At 39.7% G+C, this 24,270-nt stretch overlaps 3 protein-coding genes and 1 long non-coding RNA gene across 5 annotated transcripts; 2 read left to right on the forward strand and 2 right to left on the reverse strand.

Moving 5' to 3' along the window:
• Positions 1-1,707: 1,707 nt before the first annotated feature.
• LOC100742015 lies at positions 1,708-12,168 on the forward strand. Its single transcript, XM_024365490.2, has 8 exons — positions 1,708-1,953; positions 2,650-2,773; positions 2,850-3,098; positions 3,235-3,911; positions 4,365-5,280; positions 5,379-5,742; positions 5,900-7,578; positions 7,720-12,168. The coding sequence occupies exons 1-8, from the start codon at positions 1,879-1,881 to the stop codon at positions 11,010-11,012; spliced, it is 7,377 nt and encodes a 2,458-aa protein (XP_024221258.1). The 5' UTR covers positions 1,708-1,878; the 3' UTR covers positions 11,013-12,168.
• Positions 12,169-12,318: 150 nt separating this feature from the next.
• Positions 12,319-21,758, forward strand: LOC100748685. The gene is made up of 5 exons (XM_012381996.3): positions 12,319-12,547; positions 19,670-19,742; positions 19,863-20,024; positions 20,171-20,324; positions 20,553-21,758. The coding sequence occupies exons 2-5, from the start codon at positions 19,671-19,673 to the stop codon at positions 20,666-20,668; spliced, it is 504 nt and encodes a 167-aa protein (XP_012237419.1). The 5' UTR covers positions 12,319-12,547; position 19,670; the 3' UTR covers positions 20,669-21,758.
• LOC100742138 lies at positions 21,074-23,619 on the reverse strand. 2 transcript variants are annotated; one of them, XM_012381995.3, is made up of 6 exons: positions 23,323-23,617; positions 23,026-23,124; positions 22,801-22,950; positions 22,426-22,721; positions 22,227-22,356; positions 21,074-22,144 (listed from the first exon to the last, which is right to left on the reverse strand). In XM_012381995.3, exons 1-6 carry the CDS (start codon positions 23,417-23,419, stop codon positions 21,897-21,899), a joined length of 1,020 nt encoding a protein of 339 aa, XP_012237418.1. In that variant the 5' UTR covers positions 23,420-23,617; the 3' UTR covers positions 21,074-21,896. The 2 variants fall into 2 exon arrangements, with proteins under 2 accessions (XP_012237418.1, XP_012237417.1); XM_012381994.3 differs by having other exon boundaries at positions 22,801-23,124; positions 23,323-23,619.
• A 119-nt stretch (positions 23,620-23,738) lies between these two features.
• LOC117151301 lies at positions 23,739-23,966 on the reverse strand. The gene is made up of 2 exons (XR_004461112.1): positions 23,929-23,966; positions 23,739-23,852 (listed from the first exon to the last, which is right to left on the reverse strand). It is a non-coding gene; the product is annotated as an uncharacterized LOC117151301 (long non-coding RNA).
• Between the last annotated feature and the right edge of the window lie 304 nt (positions 23,967-24,270).

Genomic DNA, 24,270 nt, shown 5'->3' on the forward strand with positions numbered 1-24,270 from the left:
CATTATAACACGATCAAATTTAATAATTTTTTAATTTTTATTGTAGATTGACGCCTTTAACTATTTAATAAATTAGTGGCTTAAATATTATAAAGTAATAGTTTAAATGTTGTCCACTAGTAATTTAAATGTTACGAATTAATGACTTAAATGTTGTTAATTAATAATGTAAATGTTATAAATTAATGGCTTAAATGTTATAATTTAATAGCTTAAATGTTATAATTTAATAGCTTAAATGTTATAAATTAATAGTTTAAATGTTAGAAATTAAAGGCTTAAATATTATAAAGTAATAGCTTAAATGTTGTTGATGACTAGTTTAAGCGTTATAAGGTAATAGTTTAAATGTTCTAGATTGTTATTGTAATTTGTAAAAACTATTCTTCGATCTTTACGGTACGGGAGACCACACGCAAATGAGCTCGCGCGCGAGTTTCGCACCGCATATATACCTGATGGCATGTACTTGCAAAGGTATCTGAAGGTGAATCGAACGGTAACGGTTTGCTGTTGTTGTGAAAGGCGGTTTTTCCATTATAACACGATCAAATTTAATAATTTTTTAATTTTTATTGTAAATTGACGCCTTTAACTATTTAATAAATTAATGGTTTAAATGTTATAAGTTATCGGTTTAGTTGTTATAAATTAATGGTTTAAATGTTATAAAGTAATGGCCTAAATGTTGTTAATTAATAATTTAAAAGTTATAAACTGATGGCTTATGTTTTATAATTTAATAGCTTAAATGTTGTAAATTAGTAGTTTAAATGTTATTAATTAATGGTTTAAATATTATAAAGCAATAATTTAAATGTTGTTGTTTAATAGTTTGTGTTATAAGACAATAGTTTAAATGTAATAAATTGTTAATGTAATTTGTAAAAGCTGTTCTTCGATTAATTCTTTAATTTCTATTGTAGGTCGACGCTTTTAACGATTTACTGCAGTAACCATTTTTATAATTATAATAATTTTTACGAACTAAAATTAAATTCTCATGTCTATGATACTACTTTTTGATTTAGAACTATATTAATTTATATTCAATACCATTTTATGGTGAAAATAATTGTACTATTATAGTCAAACTGTGTAACTATTATAAATTAAGAGCATAATTATTTTTAACCGATGTTCAATTAACAAAATATTAAATGTTCAAAACTTTATTTAATATCTTATATTATAAAGTATATATAGTTCGAATAAAATAACAGACTTACAGTGATATTATCAGAAAAACAGAAGTATCGAAAAACGTTCAATTTCTATCACGTATCAGCAATTATCCTAATTATACTTCTACTTTCTAAATCTATTCTGTTTTTAAAGAAAATTCACGTGGTCGTCGCTACGATCGAACCAGCAATCGTACAGAAACGTTCGGACGATCAATATTTTTTTCGATATTTCAACATTATTTTATCTATAGTATATTACATTGATCAGACGATTTAGTTAGAATCTACAGTATCCTTTTTACGCATATGGTAACGCTGAGAACCTTAAATACCAAAAACGATATTGACAATAATACTGATCGTCCAAACTGAATCGCTAAAAAGCTTCTTTAACTCTTTGCCCCTCTTAACCCACCATACTCTCCTTCATTTGTCATCGAGAACTCGCTCTCGTCAATTGTTACCTCGAAATCGTTCGGCTACGGAATTCCACTGGAAAAGCCGAATGCGTCAAAATTAACGTGACGTTAAGCGAACGAAGCCCCTTAAAAATTCCCTGGTGATCCTCAGAACGGAGGTTTCGGTGATCAAGAACTCTTAGATCAGAGAACGGAGTCGACGATGATCGGCTCTCGTGGAATCGACGACTCGCTGCTGGTCCTCCGGCTCCTTCGACAGTTTTGCGTTCCTAATGCCTAGCTTCCTCGGACGTTTCCTTGGTATTTCCAGACGAACCGAACGATTAATAATGAACATCTTGGGCTTGGTAAGAATCTTTTTATTCTTTCGTTTCTTTCATTGTTTTATTTTCTTCCTTTTTTTCTAAACATTTCCTTGTATCCTATCGACCTAACCTCTATAACCTTTGATTCTATTTCTCGAGAAAAAAGACTCATCGGTACGCAACGAGCGACAACTGAAGCCATGAATTCTAAAACAGCACGTGCCCACCAATCGACGTTTCGATAGTCAGAATCAGTTCTTTTCTTTTCATCTTCTTCGATTCGTTATTAATATTATTAGCTCTCCTTATGAACATTGCTTAGATATGACCTTTTTAACACCGTTAGACAATTATTTTTCTCTTTTTTCTTTTTTTTTTTTTAGAAAAGATTTTTCGAAGATTTGTGAGTTTGTTTTAGCAGATTTGTTTTTTAAAAAGATCAAACTCGCGCTATCGTGGAAAACATCGAGTAAACTTATTAGACTACGTTTGGTCACTTTATTCAAAAAATTATATCGAAAGAAATGATTCTATTAAACCTAATCACTGTCTCAAATTTCACTTTCGAAGTAACCGTTTATAGATTCCTCGGTGTATTCGGTATGTTTGTGTATTAAATTTTCCAAATACGGACGACGACGACGACTTGGATCCACCGATGACAATTCATGGCTTCAATTTCCTCGATAAAGAAATTGTCAAAGAGAATATATTTTCATCAGACGGTGTCTTTCGAAGGTTAATAGCACACTAGATTGGAGTCCCATTAAATGGAGCAACAAGCTCGAACAAATTTGGAACTTGTCTTTATCGCAAGGAACACGTATTTTCGACATTATTGGCGAGGATACAATCAAAACTGGTTAGAGCACCGACGAAATCAACGTCGACAACGCCAATCTTACTAATTCGATATTATTTTCTCTCAACCGATATAGTTCTATCATGGATCGTAATCACGCGAATCGTAATCGCCCACCTATACACGTTCTCCTATATGATCAACCTTTATCCCATATTAACGTCAACGCAGCCGAACCTCCTCTTACCTTGGCTGATCCTTAGCTTTTTTAAAAACGTCGTGTTGGAAGTAATCGTGATAGCCGTTGGCCTTCTGCTTTGGTACGACAAGAGATTCTCCTTGACTATTTTCTTCGAATTCGTCCTCGTAAAGGTCGTCCCTCTGAGTAAGTAAATGCTGCAGTAAAATACTTGCTCGTGTCGATTTCTCGAAATACCTTGCTACGCGGAACGATCGAAAGAAAGCTTATCCATAGATTTCCACTTTCAGACATGTCATCCAATCGCCATTTCGTTTGCCAGTCATTTTCAGCTACGTCTGGTATTCCAATTCCTGTCTGTTCCTTGAACAGTGTCACATGGAAAAGATGCGAAAACTGAAGAGAATGAGAAGCGACTCGAACCTAATCGTCGGTCGTCTGTACATAAAGTTGGCTGATTCGAAGTATAGGACGCGGTCTTTGACGACTTTGTTATCCTGCGAAAGCTACGAGACCTACGAGACGCACGACACCATCTCGCGGATCATCGACGATCCCAATTTAACGCCAGCTCAGAAAACCATGAGGATTCTTGGGCTGACCGATCAAGACGTCGCCGATGCGCGTACCAGGATCAAAGAAAGGGAAATTCATAAAAAGTTGACGGAATTGGAGGACAATTCGCTAACAAGCAGCACCAAAAATATGTCTCTATACTTCTTCGATAAATACGATTTCAACACGCTGAAAGATTTGCGGAAGGTGAAAGACGGACGAACGAAGGATCGCGAAGATGAAGTTACGACGGACGAACGTAAGGAGGATGAAACTCCGATGGATGAACGCAAGCAGGACGAAATTGTAATGAATGCACGCGTGGAGGAGCAAGTCGCGATATATGGATGCAAGGAGGATGAAACTACGGTGATGGAAGGTAAGGAGAACGAGCTGACGACGAGTGAAACTACGGAGGATAAAGTTACGACGGATATCATTTTGGTAAGTTTTGGTAGCTTGCTTCTTTCTTTTTTCTTTTATTACTTTCAGTAAAATAGCTCTTGTTGAAAATATCTTCCGTTGAAATCGATGAAATATCGAATAATCTTCCGATCTTGGAACGCTACCGAATGATCTTTCGATAACTCTCATCAAACGTTTTGTATAATCTCTGTGAAATCTTAAAAAGATGGCTTAACCACGTTTGTCGCAATCTGAACAGCCTCTATGATTCTCGATGTAACTTTCATAGTCGTATTTTCCCGATATACGTAGAAGTTACAGGATAAATTCGTACAAGTAATATGTTTCACACAGGCCATAAGAATATTTTTTAACAGTCAATTATTCGTTATATCAAGGAATCTGAGTATTCGATGGAACCATCGTTCATAGTAATTATACGTATATTTAAAACAAATCACCTTATACATAAGACTTTAAATGTTAATTTAGAGCAATCCACCTACGTCCTCGATGAACGTCCTTCTCGAACAGTCGCTAGATGATCGATCTATATGTTCGGAGAAGACAAATCCATCGGTGGAGCAACGAAGTTCATCTGGAATGAAGAGAGTAGCAGCAGACTGCTTGGAAAGGAGTTGCGCGAAGCAAATGAAACTGTATCCATCGGATCGTGCGGAGGACTCGAATCAGAGCGACTCTTTATCGAGAAAACAGGACTCGTCTCAGTCGAATCTCTCCCATTCGAGACACGCGAGACGAAGCGTAGAGAAAAGTAGCAGTCCTGTGAAACTGCAAGCTCTGTTCAATTGCAATTGCATCGTGGACGAGTATTTGTACAAAGCGAACGCAGAGGAGTATTGTTTCACGAACGGCGGCACGATGGCGACTTCCACGCCTAACAAAAGTATCGACGAGAGCAAGATGACGAGAAGCGCGGAGAAGAGCGACTTTGATAGCTCGAAATCGACGATCTATCACTCGTGCTTGGACGACGCCAACGACGTTGATCGGAGTCAGAATCAAAAGACAGAAACTACGACGAATAACAGTTTACTTTTGATACGGGAATTGTTACAAAATGATCTGAACATATTAAGGGATGTCAAGAAGCACAACCAAAAGTTGGAGAATGGAAGTTTGATGTTAGACGATAAACCCAAGCAGGATATTTTAAAGATTTCGGAGAGCGAATCGAGTGTCTTTCGGAAATTGTACGTAGGACAGTGTAACACGTCCATTGGCATTCAAAATTTATCGGACATTGTGAAAGATTTGAGCGTGGCCCGGAACGTGGTGACCAATTTGGAAACCTTGAGGACCGTCCAATCTGATGAAAGTGGAAGCAAATTGAAGAATGAAAATGAAATATTAAAGATTATGGTTCCTACGACCGCCATCGACGACGGTACGCGTCGTTATACTTTTACAACTCTATTTAAAATTTTCATTTCTGTCGAAGAAATGTCTGGTCTGACAAGTAATTCTATGTGTTTTTTTTTTTAGACGTAAGTTCCGCGCAGAGGAGCAGCTTGAGTCCTGGCAAGCCGAAGAAAACCAAGAAAAACGTATTAAAAGTAAATGCACCTGAATATTCATTCGGCGACGCTAATATTCCAAGGTTCGTCAAGGACTCTATGAAGGTTTTCGACGGCTGTTATGAAAAGGATTTCGCCAATAACTCGGAGCTGCAGTGTATGCTTCAGCAATTGGAGAAGAAGAAATGGAGTATATTCCCTGGTCAGCCTAACCAAAACGTGTCAATACCATCTACTTTCTTAAAACAGAACGATCAACATTATCCATCGTCGGCGTCGCAAGACTTGGGAATCGTTGGTTTACCTATTACCCATTTCGACACAACGAAGAGGTAAGCAAAAGTTTTCAAATTAAGCTTGATCGTTGCACAGTGAACGCGTTACGTAAAATTGGTAAGACACAAAATTGTTTCTTAATAGACGACTCGAACGACTAGATACCTTCGAATAGACGACCTTCTTCTAAAATGTTTCTATTGCCTCCATCAGGTACGAGATCTCAGCATCTACCTCCTCCAAGGAAACCGACGAGCATGTCGCTTCTGAAATCGTGCCAGAGAACATGCAATCCCTCGACGACGATATTTCCGTATTAAGCGATATTCATAAGCCTGGTATCTCAAGCTTCACGAAGGACGCCCACACGCAAAGTGACAACGACGACCATCAAGATCTGCCAAGAACCTCGAATCTCAGTGAGAAACACAGGAAGATGTTCTTAAAACGTAAATGCCTGAAAGAACAATCGAGAAGCGCTTCTCCGATCGCGAATCTTCACGAACGTAAGATCGAATCGCAGAACTCGGTTGGAAAAGACCACGGCAAGCCTCCTATACGTCAAAAACCAATGAAACTTAACGACAATCAGAGGAAACCAGCTGGCTTAACGAAATCCGTATCCGACAGAAGCGTCTGCGATTGTAAAACGTGCCAGAAGGACAACAAATACTCGATTTTGACAGAATCGAAGTTGGACAAGAGGGGCGAGAATAAGAGATGCACAGCGAAATGCAAAGTAGAGACTTTCGGCACGATTCCTTTCTCGCAGGTTGTGCGCCCATCGATGTTCGATTCGATGGTCTATCGCAGAAAACCTCCGGTGTATCCTAAAAAGGCCAAGAACGAGCCTCCCGCGCAGCCTGACGCCTCCAGTGTCGCTAATACGAAGAAGACGTCGCCGTTTAAGGAACTTTTAGAACCATCCAAGAGGCCAGCTGATAAGCAATCGAGCCACGGTTCGAAGAAATTCAAATGGAAGAGGAGAATGGAATCGCTGGAAGAACAGGAAGCTCGAGAGATGAAGGCTCTAAAAGCATACAACGAAGTCACGTTGCTGAAGGACAAGAAGGAATTGGAAGCTAAGAAGAAGCTGCTTTCAGGAAGAAACTTGGCCACGGTTGGTCCTGAAAGCCTAAAGAATCGAGGTTATCCGAGGAAGAACAACCTGGAACGTTATAAGAAAAATATTCCTCGAAACGTGGAAACGACGTACAACGACTGCTTCGACAAAGAGAACTTGTTAACAGACGCAACCACGGAAACGGAACCACTGTCGAATCTTCCATTTATGGACAATAAAATGCAATTCGCCGCGCCTGCAAGATTCTTCGATGTTCCACATGAAAAATACTCCTGTTCGAAGTTGTCCAATGCTAATAAGGTCACGGACAAGGTGTTGAATAACTTTGGTAAATCGCATGCTGAACAGGTGAAGCAGGACGCGAAGAAGAGCAAGCAGATCCTTGGTGAGACGGACACCAGGAAGCAACACACAAAGTACAGTAAACCGAAGAAGTCGATGGACGAGGAAAACGTTTCGATAGTTTCGATGAAGAAGTTGGAAGGTGTGCAAAAAGGTCGCGATTTAGAGAGGACACCTGCTAAAGAGGATGTCAGGAGTCGCTTAAAAATTTCTGCAGAGTCTTCTGACACGGATCGACTGGCTGAGCTTGATTCTCGCGACTCTCAAAGTCGTGCGAATATCGCCGTATCTTTCGTTCAGAGCGATCACGACAAAGTGACCTCGACTTTTGTGGATGGCAAAGACTTTGGTGCGCAAGTTGGAGACTTAACGACGTTGATTAAGCCTACGGCAACTCAAGACGTTGCTTCGTCGTGGTCTTCCAGCATCATCGAGCGACAGGATGAATCATATTCTCAGAAGCGAGGTAAGAATTGTTTCAAAATTTCTAAATTCCTTTCTAACGTGATTCTACCATGTATGTGTAAATACTTCTCGTAACCTGTACATTAAAAAACCTTGAAGACATTTTATTGGAGGAGATTAAGCAAGTACTAGCTTTTTCTAGATGATGCGAACACTCAGACGACCCAATTCGAAGCAACGACGCTCAAACTCGAGAATTCTAAAGAGAAAGATGCATTTGAAGCTGAGAATGTCGAGAAAGAAGTTGTGCCAGTATCGGAAACGGAGGTCCAGCCAAAGAAAGCTGAAGCAATATTGGAAGTAACAAACCACGAAAAGGAAGTTGAACCGACGTTGGAAACGGAAGACCAACGAAATGAAACTGAGTCGATACTGAAAGCTGAAGACCAAAAACAGGAATTTGGATCGATATTAGTAACGGAGGACCTCGAAAAGGAAGTTAAACTAGTATCAGAGACGGAGGGCTATCAAAAACACGCGATCGAAGCAGATAAAGAAGAAGAAATCAAAGATTCTGCAGTCTCGGACGATAGTCTTGCAGAATATCTTCCAGAATCTATCGATGACGAAAAAGAAAGTCTTCAAACCGATGGAATAGCCGATGAAATAACCGATGAAATTCGAAGGTATAGCTCCGAAGTATCACAGAATGAACCTGGAATAACTTCAAGAAGAATATTCACGAATTTATCGGATTTCACAAGGAACATCAACACGAATTACGTGGCTGACGGCGTCATTCTAAGTAATTCGAACGCCCCGAGAGAAAACAACACTCCTGTATGGGATATCGTAGACGAGGAGACCATCAGAAAGCTGTACAACATGTTTTCCCATCGATCTGTAAACTCTACTTTCGATTTGCCCGGAGAAATCCAAACAGTGGATGACATTTTAAATAACAGACAGTCAGAGTCATCGATAGACGATTTTATTTTTCAGTCGGATAGATATTCGACGAATCTTTCCATGTTCGAGCACACCATCTTAGCTACCATTCGACCACTTCAAACTTTAGAAGAGGAAGAAAGTCACACAGGTTCTCTTTACGATCTATGTATCACTACCATGGATCAAGAAGGTTTGCCTATCAGTTTCGAAGTGGAATCTCTGGAAGATCTCGTGGACGAAGTCGAACATCCAGCCGCCAATAGACTTGGGTTAAACGATGTTGTAATCCAAGTGACTCGGTTCCTGAGGAACTTGAACTTCCGCGGATTCAATCTGGAAAACCTTTCCGGCGTACTGGAGATTCTTCCCGAGCCAGTGGACGATGACGAGAATCGGATAGAGTTCGAGATCGACGAAGAGGACGAAGAAAAGGATGAAGAGATGGAAGAATGGCCGATAGAGGACAGAAGAATATTAAAATTCATTAAAGAGGATTGCTTAAGATTCATCAAGGAAGATATTTTCACGGACATGAAGTTCCCCATTGTAGTCAAATTAAGCGACGTGATAGGTGACGATTTGGCTACCTCTGACGAAGAGCCGGAAGAACTTCACGTAGTGCTTGAACAGGCAGAACCGAGTAAAATAAATTTGTTCTCTTTAACGGATGACAAATACGAAGAAGGTAATGATAAAATTGAAGAAACTGGTACGGAGGAAATGGAGGAAGAGGACGAAGATGAAGAAACGACGTTAAGAAGCGAATATTTCAAGATGTTGCAGAAGATTCAAGGAACGATGTTTACAGCGTTTCCCTCAAGGCCAATCGTGAGCGTCAGCGACTACAACGCTGCTGATAGTATGTTAAACGAAGAAAGAATAACTACTTGTTCGGAGGATGCATCTTTAGACGAGGTCGTCACGAAATTTATGAGCAATTTGAAGAAATACATACTGAAACGTTCGGAACCTGTGCAATTCCGTAGACAAAATTTAAATCAAACCTACGAAATATTGGACAAGACTGACACGGAAGAAGAAATCAAAGTTGAAGAAAGTATCGACAGCGAGGAGATGGAAGGACAAATTGAACAAATTACTACGATCGAAGATGTCGAAGAGGTCGACGAAAAAATAACGACAAAGCAAAACAAAGTAGATGTTACGTATCAAGTTACCGAAGAAGACATGCTAGATACAAGAGTCGAGGAATATGGAAATGTAAGTTGGAAAGAAATCGACAAGGCCGATCAGAATATTCAACTGATCGAATTCGAGAGCGAAGCGAACGAAAAGATGCAAAGATCGATTCGCGAAGAAACGTTCGAACGCGACGAAGACGAGTCTCTTGAAAAAATAAAATTTAATAAGATCGATGGGAACGAAGAGTCAGATTTCGAAATTGATGGAGAGGGAAACGTGGAGCTGAAGGAAAAGTTATCCTTATACACCATCTTCACATTTCTGCTGGCCATCTCCTGTTTTTATCTGGGATACTACTACCGGAAGATCTTCTCGTTTAAACAAATTTCAACGTCCACGTCGGCCTTGAAACCTTTCGAGATTCACGCAACGCCAACTTCGACGACCACGTTCTTTGAAAATTCGACGCTGATAAAGGAAACGAAGGAAGAAAAATATGAAGAAACGGAACAGGAGGAAAATGACTCGTTCGAGAGAATCGTCGATCTTGAAACGATAGAAATTTCTCAATTCACCAAATACGATTCGGAATTATATTTGGACTCGATTGAACTCGAAAACGAGGTTGGAGAATCTGTGTCGCTAAGGGAACGAATTTTAGAAAAGACAGAATTGCAAGAAGAAGCAGCGGAAATTAATTCTGAAAATGTCCGAGTGCGTTCAAACTCACAAATACACTCGGCTTCCCGATCGACTGACACGATTGGGAGTGCCAGCATTAGCAAGCTCGATATTCGTGCGAGCGAACCTCCGTTCATCGTTGAACCGAATAAACTTAAAGAAGATTCGATAGAATTGCGCCTGGCGGAAGAAGAAATCGAAACCTTCAGATATAGAGAAGACGATGACTCCGATTCATCGAAGTCTCTATCAACGCGTGACGATGAAACCAAATTACTCGAGGCACAGATGAATCTATGTGCAAAGGTGCTAATAGAAGAAAAAGAGGAAATGTTAAATGCGGAAAAACTTCGAACGAGCAGCTGTGGAGCAAAGTCGAAAACATCTACTTCCGAAATTCAGAAAGAAGATTGCGAGCAGTCGAGCAAGAAGGAAGAAGAAAAGGAAGAACGCTCTGTGGTTGATCAAACAGATGCCGAAGGGATCATTTTTTCGAAACAAGAGGTCGAGAAAAGTAAGGCGTCCACGGAACAAAACGAGTCCTCGAGTTCGCCTCAAATTTTGGAAACGACCGACAGTTTCGATTCCACGTACACGAGAGCTTCCGAAACGTCGAGGAACGCCACCTCTATTGTAGATCTCAACGATTCCTCGATGGAAGAGTTCGTAATCGCTTCGAACGAATCGATTATATCGGACAAAGAGAGCGGATGCAGTTGAGTAAAAAACGTCCGTCTCGATCTTTCCGTAATTTTCAGGTTCTTTTTCTTTTTTATTTTTTTCGCGATATCAACGGATTTTAATCTCGTATGAACTTTTTCTTATTTTTAAGGAACTACCGGAGAAGATTCTTTTTTTTCAAAAAGAGTGAGGCTTCTTTTATTTTGCTTTTTGTAAAAAACAATCGTTGAGATTCCTTTTTTCTTTTTTTCGTTTTCTCTTTTCTTTTTTTATGAAGAGAAATGGCGTTGCAAGAATAGACGTTCATGCCGATATCGTTGTTCGAAGATACCGCTCTTTTCGTTTCTCCGGTTCGAAGACGTCCGATTTTGCGAGAAATATTGTTCCGTTTATCATTTGCAAGAAATAGAACGTCTATCGCTTGAATTTTATTTATTTCGTTTCTTATATTCGTACTGATTAGCTTATATTTGCGTTTTACAAGTGGCACGATGTTTTTTGAACGACAAATATTTCGTGATAAGTGAAATTTTTTCGTCGACTCGCAAGTATTATTCATTTCTAACGAATAAACAATCGTACTTTAAAGATATAATTTTCCCTCGAAAAGTATCTAAGTCAGCTTTCGTCTGTTTAAAAGAGAAAATAATCACAAGGACAAAGTCTTGACTAAAACGTTCTAGCATTAAGACATGGAATACACCGCGAAATCTTGTCAATTCCGAGTTTATCAATCCGAATATTGATTTAACTCGGACAGCGTTCCCAAACGAGGTTCATTCAATTCCACCGACCTTTTACCCCGCTCTCTTATTGTATCACTCAACAAGCTTAATATACTTAATTAAATACAGTTCCTGTTTGCCCCTGACATCTCTTTACTGACCGCTTAATCGTTCAATTAAGCGTCACCGATTTTCCATTTCTCTGCACCCTTAGATAAATCGTTATACCTTCCTATAACATTCCAACTTTCAAATTTAGTAATTTTCAAACTTTCAAATGCCCCAACCTCCTCCACGAACTTCCAACCATTCTGCTAAAACGTTTTTTCCCTCGCACGATTCTCTCTTCTTCGCTATTCCTGTATCCAACGATCGACCACCCTTATCAACTCGTCCGCCGATCATCCAAATGTTGCACGATCGCAGCTTCGATTCGCGATTCTTCGCTCGCTACGTTTTACCCACGTTTGTCATTTCCGTGGAAAGAAAAGAAAAAAAGAAAACTGCACGTGACGGCGATCGGTTGGCACGGGGTGAAGCGAAGAGGAGAGAAACCGATCGGCGATCGGCCGCGGCGCGATGTTGTGTTGGTTAGCCACCGGTGTAGATGTAGGTATATGCGTCGTAGGTGTACAACTTCGCGGTCTGCCGCGGCGGCGCGCGTACTGTTCTTGGCACAGTTTCTGACCATCTCCTATTGCGAGCGGACCGCGCTGGACCTAAGCGTAATTTCGTTGCGCCTCGCGGCACCCGACTTTCTTCCTCATTCGCCCCGACGTACCTTTCTTCCGGTCTTCCTTTCGGAACTCGCGCGCTCGATCCTCTCGAGAGAACAGCGATCTTTCAAAAGTGAGTAAATCGAACGAACGTTTCGTTCTTTCTTTTCTTATTTTTTAAACGAGACAGTCAGTGAAAATTCGTTTGTCATCGGCGTCTTTTATAACGTCGAGATGGTTGCACGTTGACGACGTGTAAAAAGCAGGAAGAAGGGGAATTCAAATGTATAGAGAGGAAGAAGACACGTAACGAGAGACGAGCGAGAAGTGAAGGTGAAAAGTTTGCGTTGATTTCGATCTTTTTGGTGAACGGAAGTTGAAGTTCGAGGAGATGATTCCGGATAAAAGTGATCACGCACGAAGCTCTCTTTAGCGTCGTAGATTTGAGTTAGATTCTTCTCGTCTTGTAAGTGAGTAATACGAGAAGATTTGTAAATGTGTGAAAGGGTTTGAAAGCGACAGTTGCGGGGGAAGAAAGTAGGAAGCTGAGGATCGTAGGTGGCGGAAAGTGACGTACCGAACGCGAGCAGTTTTTAGTCGATGTTTGGTAACCTCGAGTGGTAATTAAAAGCGCTTGAAGCGGTGTAATACTTTTAACAAACGTAACTCGATCCTGAGCTACCGCCGGATTATTTAAATCCTTGGAAAACAATTTATTAAAATAATCGTTTCGTTATTTATTTCTCCTTTTTGCTCGATAATTTCTTTCCTTCTTAATATAATACTGAAAAGTTTATATTTCTTAACGAACAAGTTCTTTTTCCTTTGGCGTAAACAAATAAGTGAACAAATGACAACAGACGATTATAAAATCAAAAGAAATACAACGTTCAAGTTTCAAGGTTGCAACGTTTTACGATGCACACTCGATAATTTTTGCTATCGTCGTAGAAACGTGTTTTTAAATTTCGTAAAAATTATTTACAAAGGAACAATTCGTTAGCTCGTAAAAATTCCACCAAAAACTCGAACGAAGGACAGACAAGCTCGTACGATAAGCGAAAACTATCCATCACCGTGGTAATTGACGATAATCGCGGCGAATTGTATAATCGGCCAAGTGAGCGATTTCTTCAATTTGCTCGTACGATGAAAATGTATGGCGAATACGCGAGCTGCCGCGACAAAAATTGTTACGGGCCTGTGTTTAGCATAGACCGCGAAACATGTGCAAATAACGCACAAAATTCTTCTCGCCTTAGGAAAAGGCACGACTCTTCGTCGAGATAGCAAATCTCCATGGTAAACACACCCGGTAAACTTTCGAATTTTTTCATTTTCATATCACCTGTGTTTTCAACTGTAAGATACATTGTAATCTTGTGATTCACGATGCAATCGTGTGATTCACTGAAAACAGACGTTGAGACAGCGTTGAACAATTGAACGAGTTTCCTTTTCCTTCCGTAATGTACGAACAGATCGCAAAGATTAATTTTCGAACGCATTGACAATTTCCAAAATATCCACAACATAGAAACGTCGCCCCAAAACGTATTAATATAGAAGCAAAGAGAAATCAGTGTTTTTTTTCTTCTTTTTTTTTTTTTAAATATCGTTGTAATCTCGTCTTGATCTAAGTTTCATCGTCAGCAAGCAAACGTTTTAATTCTACCGAACAAAACGAAAGGTCTGCAAAAGACAAGTAACGCTCGGATTACTGAAATCGAGACGAACATCCTGGATGCAGCATCGTCCGGTTCAAACGTATCTCTGTTCTCTCTATTCTCGGGAAAAGCTTGTTTTTATAAAACCATTTACCGTATTGTCGTACGAGTTCTTTCGCGTTATCGCCGTCCAGACAGACATAGTCTGTATAGTTTATCTACATCGGGTTATAGTCGCCACTGGCGGCTGCTAAGATCTCTGAAAATTTTCCTCATTATCGACCAACTCGTCTAATTATCGAAGAATAAGTTGCAAAAAATCACGTGAACTTTGATAACTGAAATAATCCAAACTACGCGAATGTCACGTCGTTGTTTTCGATACTCCCGCGTATTTAACATTCTTTCAAAACAGAAACGTTTCATAACGCGATTCGCTCGCGGCCTCCTTTTCTGTCGTGTTTTATATTCCTCGTTTATCCAATTTGTATTTTCTTTTTCTTTTCGTTAATTCGAGAGTATATTAAACTGTATGCTTTCCAATAATATAATATTAAATAATATTAACGTTAGCGCTATCAATTTATAGTAATGTTTCGATAAATACATGTTGCATACGTCTTATACTGTAGTTACTGCTAAATAACTATAATTGAAATGGTGTAATGAAAATAAATAAGTATGTATAATTACGTTTTCCATCTCGATAAAAGCATTTCAACAATGCAGAACAAAATATTCAAAATCCATTCAGTGGATTTGACGAATCTACTGCCGATATTATTTTATTAAATCCTATGTTAACGATACTGAATTTTATCGATGTACGTAGTTCGTCACTCGACGAGTCAATTGATAGTGAAGAATAAGCTTAAAATAATAGCGTAGCGCCTCGAGCCTCGCTACACTTACAACCCTTCTATCCATCTGCATTTCTATTTTCTTATCTACTCTGATCGTCCGAGACTATCAACGAAAATAAAGACCAAAGCAAAGGAAGAAAAAGGAACTCGGTTGTGAGTCAGAGAAGCTTGAAAAAATAAACATATTGGTGAAACACGAGGGAAAAAATAGAGTGGCTTAACGGAGGTCTGAAACAAACGGAGGAGTGATTCGCGAATGGACCACGAAAATCGTAGTCAAGAAGCAGGACGATGGTGGCGGCGGCGAGAGAAAAGTAAAAGGAGGCCAATAGTAGCGTTCGCGACTGTGAACCATGAAAACACGTATGCGAAGTGCGCAGCAACTTGTCCAACTATACAGACGTGTATTATGAATATGCGAATAGTATAGATCTTCGTCGACTACTTTGTGAAGCTCTTAACCTGTTGATCGACGAAGACCGAGCCAACTTGTCGTTCGAATTGCCAATTTCTCAAAAGAATTAATTTCGTTACTTAGGAATCGGGTCGTTGACATTTCTCTTGTGGCCTTTATTCGCATTTATTACCATTAAAAATGACGTAAATGAAATCGATGTGTTTTTTATCGATCGCGTTCATTCTTGGTCGAAGGATCCGGTTAAGCATCGAAAGATTCGATTCGATCGAAATCGAGTAACGAAGAATTTAGTAACGACGCGTGAGAAGGAAACGTTTCTGTTCTTCTCGTGACTAAAGAAATTAGAACGCAACATCGAGCATGAAAGGCGATCATTTTTCTTGCTTCCTTGGCGAACGCGGAAGACGATTGCGAAAGTATCGACACGCGACACACGATATCGGTATTCCGCGAACGACGTTGCACCTGACTTGGAGGCCGCGGTGGATGCTGTACACATAACGCACCTTTGATAAACATCTGAATGTTAAATTCTAACGACGACATTCAAATGCGAATCGCCGTCGTTACGTCCATTGTGTAACGTTCCAATGCGTAAACGCCTATATAATAAACTTTTTATCGTTGTATTTCTATGTATCGCGATTTTTCTATCGCGAAGAAGCCGCGAATAAAAAGCTGGCGCGATATCGATCCTCTGATATCCGTTTCACGGAGGGACAGCGCCCTGATCGAAGAAAAGGAAGCTCCGCTAAGTAACTGGTGCGCCCTTTCCACTCTTTCGATTAATGTATCTGGGTCAAGAATAATTGAGTAGGCGCCGCGTAAACACGCGTATCAAGTGGTTTTCTATTTCTTTTCGGTCGATTAGCACGCGTGCTCTGCCTAAATTTAACGGGGACCCCACTCGTTCCACACCACCGCAATTTTGTCTTCTGTTCGTTCAACGTGATCAGCATTAGGTACGCTTTGGTAGATAACTGAAGACAATTTCTTCTATATGACACTCTTTTATACTTTCGAAATTACGAAGTTAATCGAGATAACCTCTGAGAATGGCTCAATTGCGAAAAGCGATTCCGAGAATTTGCTTAATACTGTTCTCGTTGTTATCTCTATTTATAAACTGTATCTTTTTCACCTACGACCCCCTTTCGTGTCTCCGATTTATAAAGTACACTTCTGTAACGTGTCCATTGTTTTAATACACTTTCTGTATTTTGGCAAAATTTCTGACGCCACTCTTACACGCTTCGAATTCAGAGCAACGCGGTGTCGCCGCTTGACTCAGCAAACCTCGACTTAACACGGCGATCATTAAAACATTCTTTCTTAATTAAATATCAAAGACACCGGATACCGGTGAGCCACGTTTCCTAAATCGTACTTGAAAGGAAACGTTGTAACCCGCCTTCGTATCCACGAGCGAACGCCTTCTCGTTGAAAACAGCCTCTCGAGGCCGAGCATGATCTCTCTCGCTCGATGATGCAACCGTGTTTTTTTGCAAGGAATACGACGAACAGACCGACAAAGTCGCTCAATGCAAGCGTCAGAATTCGCGATTTAATCTTCCGTAATCGTTTCCTTCTGCATTTCCTTCGCCAAACGGACTCGTGGCACGAATGTAATTAAAAGCGATAAACGAGGTCGAGGTATCGCGTCGCGATGAGGTAATAAGTAATGAGCATAATGGCGATTTTACCACAGTTTTGCTTTTTTCGCAGAATGCTCGGTTCACCTCACGCGACCTTATTTCGTGTGTCATCGCTGTTTATAGACTGTGCGCATAGTTGCGTGCAAATGTTATTATTCCGCTAACGAATTTACGCGTTGGCGTTTCTTCCAATCGTTCTCTCTTTTTATTCTTTACGATCTACGTACGCGATAAAACGGAAAATTACGACACGTTTCGATCGAATCTTTATCGGTGATTTGCACTTTTAGCTTGGCTAGAGAATTAAGAAAACAGCTTCTTCGTCGAAAGTTTCGTCCAAGCTACGTCGGATAACGCATAATCGCCGTTTTAATCGTTCAACTTATTCGAACAAACTTATCCAACGATAGAATAAACGTAACGAGTCAATTCGATGCTGCTGTCAACGCGTGACCGCAGTCACGTTACACGTGGAGGTGTTAAAATTTCATTTGAAATTTGTCACTTCTTTATACCATAGTAAAATGTACAATTGCTAAGTTAAAACAAATAGAATGAAACGAATTGAAAGAAGCGTGAAATTATGTTATTACGCGTTATAAAAGGCCTAAGACTTTGAACAGCACGCCAAGTTCCATTCAGGTCGAGGTCTTCTTTAATCGTGTCTTCGCGTAGTAACGTTATGAAATTAGCAAAAAATGGAATCGATCGAAATAGCGCCTGAAAGACTCGTATAATTCGTTTATTTATCTATTCTGCTGATAACGTTCCTTCTATCGAGCCGTCCTTATAGCTATTTTCCAGATCGAATTAACTCGTCGTTCTCTGTTCCATTGTTCCTGGGACGCGTCCTAGGAATCGTCGATGAAGGAATCGATCGCAGAGACGGCCAGGTCGTGTTCCGTGTCGTTTAATGGTCGAATAAATCACGGATTCGTGCGTTCTGAAACCGAGACAGAAGCGGAGCGAGCGAGGAATCGAACGGTGGCCAATGTCAACCGACTGGTTCTTCATAGACGACGCGTTTCCTTTTTGCACGAGGTGAACCAGAGGAAATACGGGAACAAGGGATCGAGAAGCGTTTCCTTATGGGGCCCGACAGACCTCGACGATGCTTCGTGTTCGCCATGACCGTCACGGCCGCTCGTATGACTCGTATCGACCGATCTCACGGCGATCTCCTTTTCCTGTCTCTCCGACTTCTTTTCTTGCTCTTTTAAACGATACCGAGCGTCGTTTGTTAATTACGATTCATCAGTGTCGCATCTTCTTAGTTAAAAAACAAACGTAACGATAAACCGGGTGGTTCTGTCGATGCTAATACGAATTTAACGAACGAAATTTTTCCAATATTTTCCACACTGACGGTTGATCTTTTCCTCTCAGAGAAAAAATTAATTTCATTTCCAAGGAAACGTTAATCGGGCTAAAGAAATACGAAAGAACAGAATTCAAAGATATTGGTAATTTATTTGATCGGGGTAGTTCTGAAGAAGCTTCCTATGGTCTGGCGGCCGGATACGACAGCCTGGTGGAATAACAAACGCGGAAAGAAAGGTCAGCACCGGATAGGCCGAAGAGACGAACCGGCGAACAAGCGAAAATAGATCTGGCCACCTATGCCAATGACCCATATTCCCTCTATTCTCGGCGTGCCACGAATTAAACTTCGTCGTTTTAATGCCACATGTTAGAGATCGTGACCATCGTCGTTGGTGTTCTTCGTTTTCCTCTCATTTCTGTCGTTCCCCTTCCATTAAGTTCCGCCGCATAATCCTCTTGCTCACTTCGCTTCTCTCTCACGTTGGCATCTCTTCGGAAAAGTGCGGAATAAAGAAAAAGCATCAAAGCTGAATCGTATCGAACGCTAGATACACTCGAAACAAGAATCAGCTACGACTCTACGTTTATTTATAATTCGCGATACATTTCGTACAACAATTCGCGTACGCTATACATCGGCGTTTTGATAAAAATCGTCGTCCTGCGTTTTGACAATGCGACCAACTATCGAGTGTGCCCATTCACACGGGCGCAATATTTAGAAATTTCTACGTGACGCTCAGACTGAAATAAAAATGACTAAAGTGAAGTATAATACGGCGTCAAGTTCGACGTAATATCAAGGATGTTAATGCGTTGGTCACGCCACGTGGATATGCAAACGTTATAATTGATGCCGAACGGCGCGACTGTTCGCAGAATGGAAAATGAAACGTTCTGTGACATTTAATTCGATAAAAGCAGCTTGTTGGAGGAACTTGAATCCTTGAGTCGCGATCCTCCAAATTTGTTACGTGACTCGATGCCGCGTGACTCAACGGCGGTTGATTGGAGAAAAACTTCGAAATTCCCACCTTTTACCATTCAAATCCATAATTTTTCTTCCGTTCCACGACTTTCGAATAAAATCTCTTAATATTCAGCTACGCGAAAAAAGCACCGAGACAACAAGAACGAGAAATTGGTTCATCAATCGGCTTTAAAAATACGCGAGCACCAGTCAGATTCTAATTCTACTCGTGATCTAAATTCTATCAGAGTGGTTGCTCGACATTTGCGGCAAACAACAAATCGATAGAATAATAATTAAGAACGCTCTGTGTCCTTTTGCTTTGCAAATATAGTTTAAATTGTTCTGTTCCTTTTCAGAATGCAACTCACGTCGTGTTGCGGATGTTACTCGCTAAAAGCGGGAACATTGTTCACCGGAATATTGGGCATCGTAAGTACTTATCGGAACGAAATACCTAAAATTAGTAATTTCGTAATTCTATTTTGTAATTTTAATTGAACGAAAAAATCGTTTCTATAGGGTTAAATTATTCGTTTCGTTGCTTGTTAGATTCTATCGATCATCTCGTTGATTATGATCTTTACTCTGAACGTCGAATGGAAGACGATACTGATCGACGTGCTGGACCAGAGCATCGTTAAAATCATCTTCGCGATAAACTTGTGCATGACAATTTTGATCTCGATGCTGCTCATAGTTGGCGCTATCAAGGTAAAATCGTTTCTCCATCGATTCTACAAAAATCGTAAATCGTATTCAATTTTTCTGATGTCATTCGCTCGATGCTGTTTCGTCCGATATAATTAATTGTATAAATCGAAAGCGAAAGGAAAAGTGAGAAAATTGTTTTATTATAGAAAAACACGTTTATGATGCTACCATGGGTAATTCTGGGCTTGATGTTAGCAGTCGGTTTGTTAGTGAGTGTCCTATACACATCCATAATGTTCTTCGTGAATCACGCGGCAATAAATGGAATTCTGTGGCTCGTCATTGGCCTTATAGCTGTCGGTGAGTAGCTAATGAATTATAAATACCTTTGCATTCTACAATCTTGACATTTATAATTCTTTTCAATTTTATTTGGCATATTCAACGGTTACGAGGATATTTACGAAATGTTAAAAAACTCGTTATGTTAACGCTTCGAGCATTCTTTAAAAAACGTTGTACTGACAACTTTTAAATTCCAGCTGCCCATTTATTTGAGATTGTAATGAATATTTAATATTTTTTCAGTAATCTATGCCTACTTGTGGTTGGTAGTGTACAGTTACTTCCAGTATCTGAGATACGATAAATTGAACAGCAGAATGGGGCCGTACGGAAGGCCGTACAATTATCGGCGACCTTGAAGCGAATCGGTGATTTTACGAAAAAAAAAAAAAGAAAAAAGCAGCGAGAAGTCTCCTTTTCGCGAAAAAATTGTACCGTTCTTTCTTTCAGACGAGAAATTGATTTCGATCGCAAGAAAGAACGGTCTAATTGCTTCGGAAGGAGTTACTTAAAGTTCAATTAGCGTAATCGCACCAAAGCACGAGACACCGCCTTTTTGTCGATAGAGAATTTATCGAAAACCACGCAATCGTGTTTATAAACCAAAACTAATCGTCGACAGTAGATTAGGACATATTTATGACACCGGGATGTTCCCTCGAACGATAATAATCTTCTGCGTTGGAAATTGGAAGTTCTCAAGATGATTCGCTGTATTTACGGGCTATATGCTTTACCTATGTTGTTCGTCTCTTTATTTTTCTTTCCTTTAAATAAAAGCAAAAAAGCAATGAAAAAAGAGATTTGCTTAGGAAGTACTCCGAGATTTTACTTTTTATAAAATAAAATTATTTTTAGGTAAAATATTAAAATTCTCGGTGCATCGTATATTTATAATGGCACGTGAAAGTATTTTGATACTTACCACAGAAAATTATATCACGTGTATTATATGAAAGTTTTTGAAGTTTCGTCGGAACTTCGGTGTTTTAAAATCTAATGAAAATTCGCTTCAATGATCTATATAGCCCATAAAAAATCGACTAATACGATCGAACATATCGGATATTGAAGAGAAAAGCGGACGTCGTTCGAGGGTGCAAGCTCCCGGGTTTCGAGAGAAATCGCGAGGGAGAGACGCGTTTTCTGCTAGGAAACCGACACTGCCGGCTTGCCAGAACGCGATATCAAAAAGGCGAGACTGATGCCCGCCGTGGACGAGAATAGATTCCATTTTCAAGGATGAAGAAAATGTTAAGCATATGCAAAAATATACGTGTTACCACACCGCGAGAACCAGTCTCTCCTACGCAAGGTTAACGACTGACTATTTATTTCCCCTGCTCCCACTTTTACTCTATTCTACTCGTCTTTCTATCGTATGTAGAGATTCTATCATTTGTAACTATTGTTACGGACTATGAGAAATAAATTATTTTTTGTTTGTAACTTGTTCTTCCTCTTCCTTATCTCGTTATCTTCCTTTCCGTCGTTTCCAGATTCTTCTCTGGTTCGTTACGCCTTTATCGGTGCGCCGTATCCGCGTACGTGTTATGCAGGCGATCATTCGTCGGGCGGTTCGAGCGTTTACCAGCGAGCGTTTTCCAGATTCTCGCGAATAAATAAAGAAAGCGTGGCAGCGGCTAAACCAGTAGCGTGGCTATCGCAACCAAAGTCCGTTTGCTTAGAGGTTCTTCGCGACACGCGTATCTCGTTATTGGCAAATTTATATCCAAACGAACTGAAACAACCGCTGGGACGAGACCAACGCAGTACTAATCGTTCATAGTGCTTGCCAGTGAATTCCAGGAATCCTTCCATGCCGCATAGAACAACTTCCAAAATAAAGGAGGACGCGTTACTAAAAGAGTAGGACTAGACGAGAAAACAAATTTATATATATGTATTCCGTATTACCTTGTTCCATCGTTAAATCTGGCGTTTGATAAGGAAATCCAGCTGTTTCGATATCGATCAGATCTTCGAGGATCGCGGAACAGTAAGATAGTATTAATTCCGAAGATGGAAGACCTCGATCGCATTTCAACTAAAAAGAAACGAAATTCGATTAAAGATGAAAGACACATGAAAGAAAAGATATGGTAATGACACTGACTATCTTAGCAATTTGAACAATCAACAATCTATGTGTAAGAGGGTATCCTCTGCTAGATTCTCGATTTGTCAATATCTCCGCGCACAAATCAGGAATTCTATTGCTGGAATTCAATTTGTTCCGAACAATTTCGGCGAGACATCGATCGCTTTCTTCCTCCTTGGGCGGTCCTTGCATTATCAGTTCTCGTATGTCCCGATAATTTAATTTAAAATTGGTCTTCCCCTTTTTTAGAGCGCCACGGCGCCATGATATTTTTTTCAGCCACAAAATTGGATAATTTATGCTTTCGTGCACTACAATTAAAAGACTTCAATTTTGTACATGATAAAAAAGGTTTTCACGGTATCTTCTTTTTTAATGTGATATTCTTACATAACTGGACGTCCTCGTTCTCTGGAATGACTTTATCTAACAAATCTCGTCGAGTAGAATCGCATAATCTTAAAACCGTCAGAAGAATGTTTCGATGTTTCTCCACAAGATGTCGCGCATTTTCATGCAAAAAGATAGCAGCCGCGTTAGCTGTACGAAAGAATAACGGAGGTATTTTGTTTAAGGTTTCAGTACTCGTTAAACTCGTAGATTTCAAATCTTTACCTTCGACGATCGTTAGAGATAACGTAACATCGGCATTCATTTGACGAGGCCTTTGGCGAATGTAATTGACTATCTTAGACAGAACGTCCAATTTTTCTCCTGCAATAACTGTCACTTTAATTCTCTATAACCAGATATATCTCTACTTATGAAGAAAAAGATTACAATTGATTACAATTTCTAATTTCTACAGAAGATACAGAAACTACTAACTATCACAAATAGATTCTTTGATAACGATACAATAATATTGATAAAAAAAAAAAAGATAGTCTTAGATCTTTCGTCTAGTCTCACCAAAATCTTTAGAAGGAAAGTTTCCATAGCTGCAAAACGGGACGCCGCAGAAAAACAGAACCGCCCAAATACTAGCGAACCTTCCAAGTGTTTCCATGTAGCTTACAATACTGAAGAAGCTGTATCTCGATTTTCCCAGGATTTTATAGCGGCAATCCCACCATGCACCCTATACGTCCACGCGACTTTACAGAAATTAAGATTAAACCAGTCCTCTTCATCACGTTCAGCGGAAATCCGGCCACTTTTCTTCATAAAGATCGAAGCGTCGAATCTCGAAAGACGAACTTCTCAATGAAATCGACTTCGAGAACGACTCGTGGGTGTTTAATTGATATTCGATAGAATGGAAGGAAATAAGAACGAATAGTGGATTGTAGATCTTGTTTGGCACAAAGAAGAAGTTACTTATTTTGTTGGTAAAGATATTATAATATAAGGTAGCGATTTTCTACATCTTCACGTTTTGTGTGAGAATTCAGAAACAGTCAGGGCGGAAGCTTCGAACACTTCCCTGCCTTCTTCTTGGTCTGTAATTCAAGTAATAATATATTTCCATTATTGTACCGTTTACAAAAGCAATTAAAATTAATGATGGTAACTTACGACTTGATATTGTATTTGAAAAATTCTACCATCCGGATCATCTTGTATTAATTTAATCTGAATTTTGATGCAAACAACAGAACTGCGAAACTGATGATAAAAATTGTTATGTAAAAATAGGGAAGAGATACGGAAAATAAATAGGGTAATATTTTACTAAAGTGGCATAACCTGTACCTAGAAGTTCTTTTCCTTTGAGAAAGGCTTTCGACTCTTGAACTACTGCTGGTAGAGTTGCAATTCTTCTCAGAACATATACAATATTATCATATACCATCATTTCTAATCTACTAAAGGAATAAAAGAACAGTTTGAAACAATAAAAATAAAAATTTGTAGTTA

The sequence above is a fragment of the Bombus impatiens genome, unplaced genomic scaffold, assembly GCF_000188095.3.
Source record: "Bombus impatiens unplaced genomic scaffold, BIMP_2.2 scf_0136, whole genome shotgun sequence".
In the NCBI taxonomy this organism is placed as follows: domain Eukaryota; kingdom Metazoa; phylum Arthropoda; class Insecta; order Hymenoptera; family Apidae; genus Bombus; species Bombus impatiens.